General features: G+C 36.0%; 1 protein-coding gene across 8 annotated transcripts in view; it reads left to right on the forward strand.

Moving 5' to 3' along the window:
• The window catches only part of ANKRD28 (ankyrin repeat domain 28), a 200,057-nt gene that overhangs the window by 161,350 nt on the left and 23,998 nt on the right, over positions 1–14,709 (forward strand). For all 8 annotated transcript variants that reach the window (XM_040480133.1, XM_040480138.1, XM_040480134.1 and 5 more), the window contains 6 exons: positions 263–331; positions 2,748–2,888; positions 9,222–9,333; positions 10,573–10,599; positions 11,021–11,095; positions 14,380–14,581. In XM_040480133.1, the coding sequence (XP_040336067.1) occupies positions 263–331; positions 2,748–2,888; positions 9,222–9,333; positions 10,573–10,599; positions 11,021–11,095; positions 14,380–14,581 (626 nt within the window). The remainder of the gene's footprint in view (positions 1–262; positions 332–2,747; positions 2,889–9,221; positions 9,334–10,572; positions 10,600–11,020; positions 11,096–14,379; positions 14,582–14,709) is intronic.

Raw genomic sequence — 14,709 nt, forward strand, 5'->3', positions numbered from 1 at the left:
AAATGTGAACTTTCTTTTAAATAGCGGTTAAACGTGATTCGTTTGTTATTTCCTATCAATGTGCTGATCAATATGTGTGTACCTAACTTTTAAAAATTCTAGATAAGGTGAATTTTAATGTTTTAATTTTTATAAAGTATAAATCATGTTATTCACTTTACCTTCACTTGAATGAAAGCATGCTTTGATACTTACTTAAACCTACCAATTTCATTTTAAAATTATTGACAATTAAGTCTTATAACTGTATTTTCCCATCTAGGAATTTGGAGTGCCTAAACCTTCTGCTGAATACTGGTGCAGACTTCAACAAAAAGGACAAATTTGGGAGGTACGGTGTGATATAGTTCCTCTATAGAACGTGATTAATGTTATTTACTTAATGGTTAGCATGACCTTCTAACTGGCTTCTGAGAATTAACTGAACAGTTCAGTATCATTTGCATTGTGATCACGATTGAGAAGCCCAAATAAGTCAGTAACTTCTAAATACTCATTTTTACTCACAGTCATCTTCCACTTGGGCCCCTGCCACAGCCCCAGGCTACCAGGTCTACCTTATGAGCACCTCTGTATATCTTGGTATCATTCCTCCTCCTCCCATATTTATACCATGAAAATGTAAACCCCCATGGTGCCTGAGTTCCTTCAAGAAACTCATAAGACCCAGAACTCAGTAATACATTTCTCCTTCCCCATAAGTCATTTCATTGTCATTTCCCCTATGGGGAAATAGGTTATAAATATATATGAAATTTTTGTTCTCCCTTGTAAACATACACACATAACAACACATCCACACATACCCCTTCATATGACTGGTAGGAAAGCACCTGTGAAGTGACAGTCTCTTTGTAGTCTTTTTAGCTAATCCTTATTCTCACTGTGTAGCCCCAGGCCTCTTTGTGACTAGCATTTATGGTAGCGGTACTTATATCCACCACGACCTGCAAAGTTATTTAGAGTAGGAGTTGATACATCATGTGCTAAAGCCATACAGGAAATGATGGAAGGCAATTCACATTGGTTTAAAAAACAGAAGTGGAGGGGTGCCTGGATGGCTCAGCCAGTTAAGTATCCGACTCTTTTTTTTTTTTTTTCAACGTTTATTTATTTTTGGACAGAGAGAGACAGAGCATGAACGGGGGAGGGGCAGAGAGAGAGGGAGACACAGAATCGGAAACAGGCTCCAGGCTCTGAGCCATCAGCCCAGAGCCCAACGCGGGGCTCGAACTCACGGACCGCGAGATCGTGACCTGGCTGAAGTCGGACGCTTAACCGACTGCGCCACCCAGGCGCCCCATGTATCCGACTCTTAATCTCACAGTTCAGATCTTGATCTCAGGGTTGTGAGTTCGAGCCCCATGTGGGGCTCTGTGCTGGGCATGAAGCCTACTTTAAAAAATAAAAGTGGCAGTGCAAAAAAGGTTGCGTGTCTTGAGAATTATATCAAAGTACATGACAAGAAAGAGTGTGTGTCAGAAGGAAATGTGTGGATGTATGTGATGGGCCAGTACAGAAGTAAACAGAATTATGTATGGTAGGGAATCAGAAATGCACAGAAGAAGAAAAAAAACTACTTGACTCCATAATTACTTTGAGGAATAGACTGCTCTCATAGGCTTGCTAATAGAAAGAACTAATGACCTGCAAAATCAAAAATCACTTTGGCTTTGCAATGCAATATTTTTACAGCCAATTTGCTTTTATAATTGTACTGTAATCCATCTTGTATTAGTTAATTTGTAGTACTTGAAGAGTTTTTTACTACAGATGCAGAGAGGGCCTCGGAAGCATATTCTGAGTTTAGAAGCTTGAAAGTAATTCAGGGTTAACTGTATTTCTTAAAATGCTATTACTACAGTATATTGTTATCCAATAAAGTAAAATAATGTTTTACTGTCATCTCACTCAGTAAATGTTTTAGAAGAAATTATACCATGAAGACTCTGGACTGTATTTACCTTCACTTTGTTTTTTTTTTTTCCTCCTCCTCCTCCTCCCCCTCCTTTTTTTTTTTTTTTTTAAGTGAAAAGTCATGGGATCATCATAGAGTTGTAATCCAAAGACTAGGGACTCCTAATTTTAGTAACATTCTGTTGCATTTCAGTAACTGAGACGAAAATGGCTACAAATAAATATTCATTCTTTAGAAATTAAAAACCGTACTCTAACTCTTCTGAATAGTGAACAATGTGCATTTTTTGCTTAAGAATCCTGTTATTACTTATTTGTATTACTTATTACTTACTTATTGTATACTTTACAATATATTGTATACTTGTTACTTACTTATTGTATACTTTACAACTGGGCTTTCTTTTAAATGCTTCTATATTTCTCTTTATTCTTCTACTGAGACAGGAGTAGAAGTTTCTTCTACCTCTGTACTGCAAAACATTTTATTAGCATAAGAAAAGCCTTGTTAAAATGAAAGTTTTGAAGTTTCTGAGCAGAATATGAAGGTGTCTGTGATATACTCAAAAGACTAGAATTGTTACTGTGGGGACCATGAAATAATTTAACTGTGTTTCTGTTTTATTCCCTATTCTTAGAGGTTCTCTGCCATCTTACTTTCTTCTACTGGCTTTCTGTCCAGCCCTCCAAAAGACTTAGTATATGGCAGAAATCAATCTCAGGCTCACTATAAATACATTATTTGTAACTGGGTCAAGTAAGAGTAAGCTCTTGTTTACTGGTATATGTCCCTGGCTTTTATTTTTCTGATATTAACTTGGGCACAAAAGATCTCCACTTCACTATGCTGCTGCCAACTGCAATTACCAGTGCCTGTTTGCTCTTGTGGGATCAGGAGCAAGTGTGAATGACCTTGATGAAAGAGGATGCACACCCCTGCACTATGCAGCTACATCAGACACAGATGGCAAGTAAGTATCATGTGGTGAGAATGAAGGATTGTTTCTATAAACCAGCATCTTCCATGTGGATGGCTGTTGGTTTTTTATGCAATTTTATATTTTCTTTTTGTACTTTTTTTTAGTCTCTGGTGTGGGAAATAAATTGGTTTCATAATTATTCCTAAATCATAGTTTACTACCTATTTCTACTCAGCAACCTGCCTTATTGACTGGTCTGGTAGAAGAAAGATAAAGGCCTCTTGTCGTCCTCTCTGCCAAAAGCACATCTTAATATCACCTCCGTGTTTTTTCCCTCTGACTTCTCAGAGGCAGCAGCCTTGAGTTTATCGTAGGGAAAGGGAAACAGAAGAGAGATGGACAATGCCAACAGAAGATGGGGCAGAGATTGGAATACCAGTATCCGTCAGAGGTTGAGATTTTATATTTGTAAGAGACCCTTATAAATTGGTATCCAATAAGGGAGTAACCAAACGCAGAATCTGACATGTAGTTGTTGCTAAATATTACTTAAATAAGTAAATGAGATAATAGGCTAACTAAATATTGGCCAAGAATGACTGAATAAGAACAAAGGATTGAGAGATGTGTAAATTATTTTTATAATTAATGTTCAGCTAAAGTTGATCAGAACTGTTTATAGTACCTTATATATATTGCCTTCTTGGAAAAACATAACCTCCTTGGAGACCGTGATCTTCAGTCTGTGGTATTCTCCATGTGTCTGGGTCAGTTAAGAGCAAAAATAACCTTAAGAAAAAATAAATTGTGATTCTTAGTGAAGGATTTTATAAAATATATGTCAAGGAAGTTTTATTTAACATAGAACTATTTCTTTGGTTTTTACTATTTGCTTTTTACCCTCAAAATAAAAAGTATAATTTGATGGTATTATTCACAAATGTTAATTTGTTATAAATTTTATAACTGATATCAAAGCCATTTCTATCAGTAGCACTTTGTTATGTTGGTTTATAGCTAAAACTCTAATCTTGAAAGCACTAGTAAAATGTACTTTTTGTTTACAACAATATATCGCTTTGTACAATTTCATATATACCCAGAATAGTTAGGTACAGATAGATTTTGGGAGAAGTTAAATTATTTGACTATGTTTTTAGGTAGTGGCTCTTCAAAGAAAGAAAATCTATGGTAAAGACTTTGTAAATAAGAAAGTATTTTGGTAAATTTGGATAAAATAGATCATCCTCTGATTTATAAATTTTGTACTTTCAGGATTCGATTTATAGATTTTCTTGAAATAGGTTATGCCTAAAATGACTATATCACTACCAATAATCCTTTACCACTGGTCCCACAGACTGGTTATTGGGTGTTGCTCAGCAGAATCTACATAAATTCCACTGAGAGGTCACATACATAAACACACACACATGCACATTGAGATTACCCAAAGTTCTCCTGCCCTTAGAAAATTGCATTAAATGTTAATTCTTGCACAAAAATCAAAAGAGCAACAGTGTTCAGCCCATACTGTTTAGGATTTGTGGTTTTATTTTAAGCCAATGTACTTTTTCCTTAGAGGTGTACTACTACTAAAGTGAATTAAATCATTAGTTTTCTCATGTCATATCAATGGTTTAGAGCCATAGCTACTAATATTTATTGCTTAAACGTTTAATTCTCAGTGTCTACACCAAGCAGCCTAATGTATAGAAAGAACATGAGCTTTGGGGTCCAAAAGACCCACTCTAAATCTTGGAGTTTCTATATTATACCTCTTTGAGCCTGAGCAAGTAATTGCCAAGCAAAATCTTCTTTATCTGTAAGATTAGAAAGAAACGTACTTCTTAGAATTGTGGGGAAAACTGAGATCGTGGGTATAAAAGAATCTAGCACTGTTTCTTAGAGCCTCTGTTTCCTTAAAGAATCAGAATCTCAGAGATCCTGTTTAATGCCATCATTTATTGACTCAGTGATTTGTTCCCTGAGAACTTTGTGGAAGCTATAAGCCACAGTAACCATTTTAGGATACCAGAGGCATCCTTTCAATAAGTGATTGTTTTGGAGGCTTAAATAGTAGCATTAAAGATTTATTTTTCTAAGTTGTGCTCATTTAATTCCCAGGTATAGGTCGAATAATAAGAGAATCTGGCATGATTTCATATATAATTCTGGCAAAGCAAGTATGAAATATTTTCTAAAAGAAAACACAAAATCCCATAGTTTCATATTACTATTATTCAGTAATATGTGTCTGTTGCTTTGTTTTTTTGATGATGACTTACTAATTTCCTATCAGCACCCCCAGGGAAAGTTATTTATATTTTGGAATTTTTGATACCTGACATTGCTTTTCTGCTATCCAAGAGCGATATAAGTATTTATAACTCTCCTCTGCCTTAATGTCCCTCTGTCTTCAGTTTCAATAAATATTAGAAAAATATGTAAAACCTTTCTTGACTCATTCTACTCATTCTTTTAGTCACCCCCATTGTCCTAGTGTCTGCATTCTTTATAGACAGTCATGACTCAAATACATAGTTGCTGTCACAAGAAACACGTACTAAATATTAATTTAATGTACTAAATATTAATAAATAAAATTCTCTTTGCCAGTTGAAGAGAAATAGGGCTGTCTTTGAGCAAGATGGTTAAGGATCTCCTCCATACCCATGTGGTATGTATAAGAGAAGGAAAAGATTGGGGGGGTGGTTTTTTTCTGATACATAAAGAAGAAATCCTCTTCATGCCTGTTCTCCTGAGATAACCACTATTAACCTGAATATTTCTGTGTGTGTATGTAGATCATTTCATGTCCATCATAGTCTAATCAAAGTTAAAGCCTTGGTATGTGCCTTTCCTGAGCCTTTTCTGTGTTCATGTAATTGTATATAAATGTTTTTATGAGTATATATATTTCACTGAGATCCACTTCTAAGGTGATAGTTGGCATTTTTCACAAAAATGGTATATTTTGACTTCTAATATCATTGTTTTGAACTTTATATAAATGGCATCATACAGTTCTTTGTGTAGAAGCTTTATAATCCTTAGATTTCTTCCCAAGTACTTAATACTTTTATTGCCAAAATAAACCTATCTTTAAATTCCCTTTTGTTGTGGTACAGAGAAAATACATTTAGCTTTTGTACATGACTTTTATTCAGCAGGCTTGTGTAACTCATTTTGAAAATGTATGTAAGACAACATTGCGTTTGATAGTGGCTCTGCTACCTGTTGTGAGACTCGGGGCAAGTTACTTCACATCTCTCTACCCATTTTGTCTGTGAAATGGGGGAAATAGTCTGACCTAACTCAAATGGCCAAATAAGGTGTAGGATATCTGAATGCCTAGAACAGTATCTCTAATCTTCCGGTAAAGATTAGCTGTATTTTTTAAACTATGCTTGATATCTTTTTCTTTTTTCTTCTTTGATAAGAACAGACACTATTATACACCATAATGGGAGAAAATAGAGGAAGGAGGGCCTCTGGGAACAATGCCACATTCCCTGCCCTGGGCTGAGTGGGTCTTACCAAGAGCTCTGACCAGCCTTGGGACTCATGGGTGGTAGGGGAAGAGTTCGAAATGTACTCTGGTTTAAATTATGTGCTTAACTGGAATGATACTTAATTTGTCTAACATATTAAATGAAGGAAACAAAATATGTAACAGTAAGAGCAGTTTATTACTTAGCTGTTTCACCATGAATATTGCTCCAGGTTTTGCATACAGCTTATGTTAGGGGAAAGAGAGATTAAAGAGAATATTCATCTTAATTTTTTTGACTTGTATAAAATCAGTGTGTGTGCTAATTTACAATTTCAGAAAAAGAAAAATTAGACTTTCTCCCCTCCATTTTATTTGCAAATTAAATGTGAGGTCCAGATATTCGAGATCACATAATTTGTGGTTCAGTATTTTGTAAGCACCCAGGTTAAAGTATCACTCTAATTCATTAATTCATGTGCTAAGGCATTCGGTAGCATGAAAGGAGCACTGGATAAAAAGAAAACGTAAGGTCTAGTCCTTGCTTTGCCATATGCTAGCCAAAAGATTTGGAACAAATGATTTGATTTTCGTGAGCCACAGTAATTTTTCCAGTTGTTAAAGGTAATGCTCATCTCACAAAGTAGTTAAGAAATTTTATATTGCTTAGCAAAATCTAAAAGGCATGCCAGTAGAAGGAATTTTATCATTTTGAATCAACCGTTAGCCTTTGTTTTGTTACAGGAGACCAATTATCTGAATAATGTGAATGTAAAAAATAATAAATAATATGATAAGAACTACCTACTGCATCTGTAACACTTAAATTATTTGAAACCATTCACTGCTTGGAAGGCAGCTACGCTCACCGCTATACCACCAACACTGCACTAATGCTGTATATTTGGACTAGTTACTATGGATAATGCCTTGAGATGTGCTTTCCTACTTTAGAAAGTAAACATGAACTTACCTACTTGTTTTGCCTTCCTTAAATAAATCTTTTTTTCAGTACTCATATATCAGCAAGTTATCTTAAAATAGTTTGTTCCACGGATAGAATCTTCCTGGTACTCAGGTCTCGGGAGAACTATTTCTGCTCTCTCGCTCTCGCTCTCTCTCTCTCTCTCTCTCTCTCTCTCTCACCTAGAGAACTTGATTAAAGATAGATATGCCCTTGTGTGAAATGTTTGTGCCTGCAAAGCAGTGAGACTGTCCTCCAGCCCTGCAGATCTTTTATGCATTCCAGTGAGCATTGACCTCTGAGTTGGATACCTAGGAAAACTGGATACAGTTTATGCCCTGCCTAGAACAATTTGTACAGGCTTCTCAGAGCTAATTTATGAACACCAAAAAATACCAGTCTTCTTACCTTAGAGTCAGATTGAGTTTGTTTGTTTGTTTGTTTGTTTGTTTGTTTGTTTTAATCACAATGATACCCAGTTCACCATGTTTGACTAATAATTTTAGCTGTACATAAATATAAAAATCCCACTTAAAAGCATAGACATTTGCTACCATTGAGGATAGTATAATAAATATAGATTCTGTAAGTAATTCCTAGGGGATTGAAAGGATTTTAAGCAATTCAGTATTAAAGAAATAAGGGTTGGCATTGAAAAGAATAGCCTGGGTACATAATAGATAATATAGATAGATAAGAGATAGATGATAGTTATGTGTATGTATGATATAGTTACTGAAAGACCAATTACATTGCTTTAGAGTTTTGTTTTTGTGTAACTTCAGTATGCTTTTGGAAACTCGAATTTTTTCATAGTTATTTTTTTTTATTTTTTGTGTATATTTAACATACAGTGTTAAATTAATTTCAGGTGTACAATTTAGTGATTAAACTATTCCATACATTACCCATTGTTCATCATGACAAGTGCACTCCTTAAGGAAACTTCAATTTTTAACAAGGAATATTTGACTCTAAATTGTCCCCCAGTAGTTGTATTAATATTGAGTTAATATTGCAGTCAGGATTGCAATATTAGACAAATTATCAATAAATAATTATGAACTTGGAATTTGAGCCTGAATGGAGTTTAGCTTCCTTAGTTGGATTTCTGTCCTCCCCCCCATCTGTCAAATGAATAAACAGAGGCCATTTCACCATAAAGTTGAAATTTCTATTTGATTTGCTCAAGATCACTAGTATATAACAAGTTCTATGGACAGATCTTTTAATTTCTAATTCAGTGCTCTTTATTGCTGCAGTAACAATAACACGTAATAAAATTGTAACAAGTCATGAACCATATGATGCCTTTTAAAATTATTTTTCTCATGTTTTAATCGCACAGAAACGAAGTAAATCTACCATGGGAAGGTCTTTCTTGTTACCACCATACCACTTTCTACTGAGAACACCCTTCTCAGTCCTCTGATTCGAGATCATTGAAATCTGACCTTGTTTTCCTGAGATTTTTTTTTTATATCCTTTCTTCAGCTTCCTAATGAGATCTTACACTCACTGTGTGTTCCAGATACGTCAGCAGTAATATTGCCAACATTGGATGTTCACCACCACTAAGTTTAATCCTGTCAGATATTGTTTGAGTGGAATAGGTGGTGCCATACATAGTGACTGTAAAAGACAGCCCGCAGGTACACTGAGCTTATTGACAGACTCTGGAGATACTCACTCTGAATGAATTTTCTTCATTCTTATGAACATTTTGCTTGTATTCTTACGATAGTTACAGTCAATGTCATTTAAAGACAAATTTATGTAGTGTAGATATATTTATGATTTTTACATTACTCAAGAAAAGAATTGTAAGAAATTGTAATTGTAAAAAAATAGTTTTTAGTTGCAGGCTGTTTTAATCCTTGGTAAAATGCAAGATTTAGAATTTTGAATGTGTTATTACTATATATAGGTGCCTGGAATACTTATTAAGAAATGATGCAAATCCAGGGATCCGTGACAAGCAAGGATACAATGCAGTTCATTATTCAGCTGCTTATGGTCACCGTCTATGTCTTCAGCTGGTAAGATTCCTGAATTCTTGTGGAAGGACTAATGTGATTTTATATTCTAATAACATATGAAAATGAGAATAAATGAATCAAGATACAAACTCTATCACTTTTTAATATTTTTAGAACCTATATACCTCTTAAATTCATACTTGCCTCAATATCTCGCATTCCCTTTTCCCTTTCAAAAAGAAAGGAGAGAAGGGGAAAGTGGGTGATGGGCATTGAGGAGGGCACCTGTTGGGATGAGCCCTGGGTGTTGTATGGAAACCAATTTGACAATAAGTTTCATATTTAAAAAAAAAAAAAGGAAAGGAGAAAATTAGATCTCTGGAGAGGGCTACTTATGTCCTTCCCTTATATTACCACATCACATTGGTGTAGCATTTCTCTTCCTTTAAATAAATGTTTTCTAGAAATTTCTAAAGAACTGTAACCATGTCTTCTGTGAGAGGAGGCCTTTTTTCCCACATATTTAGAGTTCTGAAAAGCCCATTCTTTTTACAGCCTCTCCTGGTAGGGGAGACAATACTGCAGAGGAACTTTTTATTTCAGTTATGGTCTCATCCTTGAGTATATGCACCATTCACTCCATTTTGCCAAATCAAAGACAAGTTAAAAGATTCTGAAGCGGGGCGCCTGGGTGGCGCAGTCGGTTAAGCGTCCGACTTCAGCCAGGTCACGATCTCGCGGTCCGTGAGATCGAGCCCCGCATCAGGCTCTGTGCTGACAGCTCAGAGCCTGGAGCCTGTTTCCGATTCTGTGTCTCCCTCTCTCTCTGCCCCTCGCCCGTTCATGCTCTGTGTCTCTCTGTCCCAAAAATAAATAAACATTAAAAAAAAAATTCTGAAGTGTGTAACAAATGCTTCAAGTTAAAGGTTTCTTTATTTAGATTTACCTTATAAATTGTATTAAACTTCGCTTTCCCTCAAAGAGAGTGATTATTAAAGATTGAAAAAGCAGGTTGACATATTCAATATAGCACTTAAAACCTGCTATCAGAAATAACAGGTATTTTCTTAGGTTACTATGTATCTTGTAGACTAATATCTTAGACCCATGAATGTAGATTGTGGTCTGTTACACACTTGTTTATTTAAAAGACTCAATCTTGGGAGACAAAGGAAGCACAAGTTCAGAATAGAATTTAACAGAAGCCTTGTATAAATAGACCTGTAGTTATTAACATTTATCTCTAATATATATGAATACTTCCTAAGCTAAATATTCTTATTTTAAATTTTATTTCAGATTGCAAGCGAAACTCCTTTAGATGTTGTAAGTAATAATCAATATCCCCTTTGCTATTCAGAGTATTATTTCTTTGCTCTCACTAGAGCTGAAGCCTGTTTTACACATTCCTAAGAACAAACATAGTGACAGAAATCATATGTGCAGGGGATGGGAAGGGGGTTCTTACTTGGTGGTGAGTAAATAGCATTTCCCTCAAGCTAGTTTATAGCCCTCCCTCAGAGTTCTTATTCTGTGGTACTTACCACACATGCGTGATGATCTATTGTGTAAGGTTGCTGAGTGGAGTTTTTCATAATATAATGGACTAAGATTTTAAAATATAATGGTTCAAGTGTCAATTTTTACTCTAAAATTGATTTAAACTTGGGGGAGAGGGAGCAGGAATAACTGCTAGAATATATCCAAAAGTACCATTTCTGACAGTTCAAATGCTTTTCCTTCCCAGTTAATGGAAACCTCGGGGACAGACATGCTGAGTGATTCAGACAATAGAGCGACAATAAGCCCTTTACATTTGGCTGTGAGTACTACCTTCACAGCCAACTTGATGGCTGGTTTACTGAAAATATCTCATATGTTTGTTTGACTCAAACTAGTACCCATGTATGATGGTCCATGTATGATGATCATGAAATTAAAACTTAAGAATTTTTTTTAAATTCAGAGACTTCTTGACTGCACTTTGTTATGTTTTGTTTTATTAAAAAAAAAAAAAATTGTGGTCTTTGGATTTCCCCAAAGGCCTAATCTAAGGGAGAGAATATACCTGTGATGTGAATTTAAAAAAACACTGCCCTAAAGGAATGGCTTCTAACTTGCTAAACAGAACTGTATTTTCTGTGGTATTTCTACAACTTTTTGCTTACTTTTTGATCTTGGAGCACTAAGTGTGTGCTCACTGGTCCTTCAGTTACTCATGCTATAGGATTTGGGGCACCTGGGTGGTTCAGTCAGTTAAGTGTCCACTCTTGGTTTTGGCTCAGGCCATTGTCTCGCAGTTCATGAGATTGAGCACTGTGTCTGGCTCCATGATGACAGTGCAGAGCCTGCTTGGGATTCTCTGTCTCCCTCTCTGTGCGCCCCCCTCAAAAATAAATAAACTTATAAAAAAAAGAAACCTTTCAATTTTTCCTCTTAATGATTAGTCCCTGAGAGGAGAAGGTTAGTGAAGTGTAACAATTCTTTAAATCAAATGTGGGAATGAATTACTTTAGGAAATTTCAAGCAGGGCCCAGTCTAGTTCTTTTTGTGCTACAAGAAGAGTCTATTTTTGGAACAGAGCACATTAACAGTTGTTGGGGGTGAGAAAGAGACTAAGAGTCAGGAGACTCTGATATAGTCACCGGCTTTTTGGGAGACTTCAGGTTTTAAATATAGTAAAATGCTTATAAGGAGGGTGTATACTTAAGTTAATGGATCACTACAAGTTCAGTGATCCATTTAATTGTTTCTTCTTATATATGCTATTATTTTTTATAATACTCTCCTTGCGTATTTCATAAACACCAACACACGTTCATTGAATTTTCTTGCCCTTTTCCCCACTAGTACTTCCTGCCATTTCCTAAATAACTAGGGAGGCATGCTGCAGCTTCTTGCTTCCTTGCCCTGTGGATCTTTGGAAATACTATGTACTCTCCCAGACGTGCCCAGTCAATAAGTCCTGTGAAAGGGCAAAGCCAGCGTGGAGAAAACAGCCATTTTACTGTTGGTGGCGAGAGATGCAGTCTGAGCAGATGGCAAGGCAGTTCTTCCTGCTCCGTCACCACCATTCTTACACTAGCACTGTCCCTTCCTGAGCATCTACTAGGTGCCACACTAAGCATTTTGCCAAGTTTATGAATACGTTACCTCAGAAACTATAGGTTTTTTGTTTTGGGGTGGGGGGGTTGCTAGGTCTTTACTCCATGGCTATTATGAATAGGGGTGCAAAATATGAACATGGCTATGCTAAATAGTGGTTTTAAGCTGAAATGGAACCAATTTTGTTAAAATTTAGTAAATTAGGCTCAGTGAACTGTGATTATATCACCACTTTCACATTATATATCTGTTCCGAGGAGGTTTTCAGAAATGACTCGAAGTGCTTTTTTACCCTTCCAAACTCACCCCATCCAAGACACCGTAATGCTGTGAAAACACACCAGCTTGAGGCTTAAGGAAACTGGTCTTGGTTCTTATCTTTGTACATACTGTGTGTACAAATTCGTTGTCTCAGTCCTATACAAGGACATCCTGACGGGAGGCTCTCTGGCAACTCGTCATGGCTTCTTGTCATCCTTATTGTGTCTCTTCTTGTTATACACTCCTAGTGTCTTATGTGTATGCTATATCTCTCACATTTCTTTCTGTTAATAGCATCATCTCATTGACCAGGTTATTACAGAACAAGATTAGATGTGATCCTAGGACGGTAGAGTTCCATAATCTCCAGTTACTTTAATCTTCGAGGTGGTCAAGAAACTCTGTAGGTAGTGAGAAACATCAAAGAGACCAGTAAGGCCCAGAGCAACTTTACCTCTTTCTGGTACTTTCCGACATTTTCTGCAAGAAATAACTTTACAGCCCTTTGCTGCAGTGTGGGGCCCATTTCTGGTTAAGTGGATGTTTTCAGATTTAGTTCAAGTATGGTACAATTTTACATTTTTCAGTTCCCAGTGAAAAGTTCACCTGTGATAACAAACTGCTAAGCTGTAGGTCTGAATGGTGTCAGAAATGACTTGTAAAAGTCCTTTAGCTACAAAGTGGTAATATGAGTGAACTAGAGACAACATTCCTTTTGTGCCACAACTGGGTCTTGTTAATTGCTTTAGGTCTTGCTCAGCATCTAGTCCAACGAGAGTAATAGATGTTCAGTTGATATGTTGGTTTTTGAAATGAATTACCTGGAAAGCTTCTTCCTCAACTGTGATAAAGAAGAGGACTTCATTCTGACAAATCTTTAAAAATTTTCGTGTTCTCTTTGTACAGCTAAGACAGAACTTGGCACATGGCAGTTACTCAAGCCAGATTTAGTCTGTTTTTGTGCTAAAACAAATGTTTATGTTTTTAGATATAGCATGTTATGAGGTAAGGATAGTTACTTTAATTTGAGAAATCAGAAGACTTAAGTATTAACTTCAGTTGCTGGCCATCTCTATAATTTAAGTATAGTCCAATTTTATCAGGGAGTTAAGTGGAGCACTGAATTGTGATTAAGAACACAGGCTTTGAGGGGTGCCTGGGTGACTCAGTCAGTTAAGCGTGCGACTTCGGCTCAGGTCATGATCTCACAGTTCGTGAGTTTGAGCCCTGCATCGGGCTCTGTGTTGACAGCTCAGAGCCTGGAACCTGCTTTGGATTCTGTGTCTGTCTCCCTCTCTTTCTGCCCCTCCTCCCCCGCTTATGCTCTGTCTCTCTCTCAAAAATAAATAAACATTAAAAAAAAAAAACTTAAAAGAAGAATAAAAGAACACAGGCTTTGGAATTATAGACTTAGGATGAAAGTTTTAATTGGATCTGTGTTACACTTTCATTGAATGCTATGAATCAGAAAGTTGTATACTAGTGATAAAATCACCTGTCATTTGAACATTTATTTTCTGCAGTATACCTGTTCTCTAACATATACTCTTTAACGTTGTACTATTTGGTTATTAGAAATACTTACAGTTAAGTTTTCTGAATTCTCAGTAATGCAAGTTTTGGGTTATCTCAAATATAATAATAATGTGAAGACAAGTTTACTTCCTTTGTTTTCAAAGACATCTGAGAAGTCAGTCTAAATATGTATTTTTTTAAATTTATATTTTTATTTATTCCTAGGCCTATCATGGTCACCACCAAGCACTGGAAGTGTTGGTACAGTCTTTGTTAGATCTTGATGTGAGAAACAGTAGTGGAAGAACACCCTTAGATCTTGCAGCCTTTAAGGGCCATGTTGAATGTGTGGATGTACTCATTAATCAGGGAGCCTCCATTTTAGTAAAAGATTACGTTTTGAAGAGAACACCTATACATGCAGCAGGTATGTCAAATATTACACATGATTTTATTTACCACTTTCTATCTAATACTCTTTTCTTTTTCAATTTTTCGTATGTTATACTCCTGGTAATTATTTTAATAATCTTGACTTTGAAAGGTCGAATGGTT

This window comes from Herpailurus yagouaroundi, unplaced genomic scaffold (assembly GCF_014898765.1).
Source record: "Herpailurus yagouaroundi ecotype Mexico unplaced genomic scaffold, PumYag 159, whole genome shotgun sequence".
Classification (NCBI taxonomy): domain Eukaryota; kingdom Metazoa; phylum Chordata; class Mammalia; order Carnivora; family Felidae; genus Herpailurus; species Herpailurus yagouaroundi.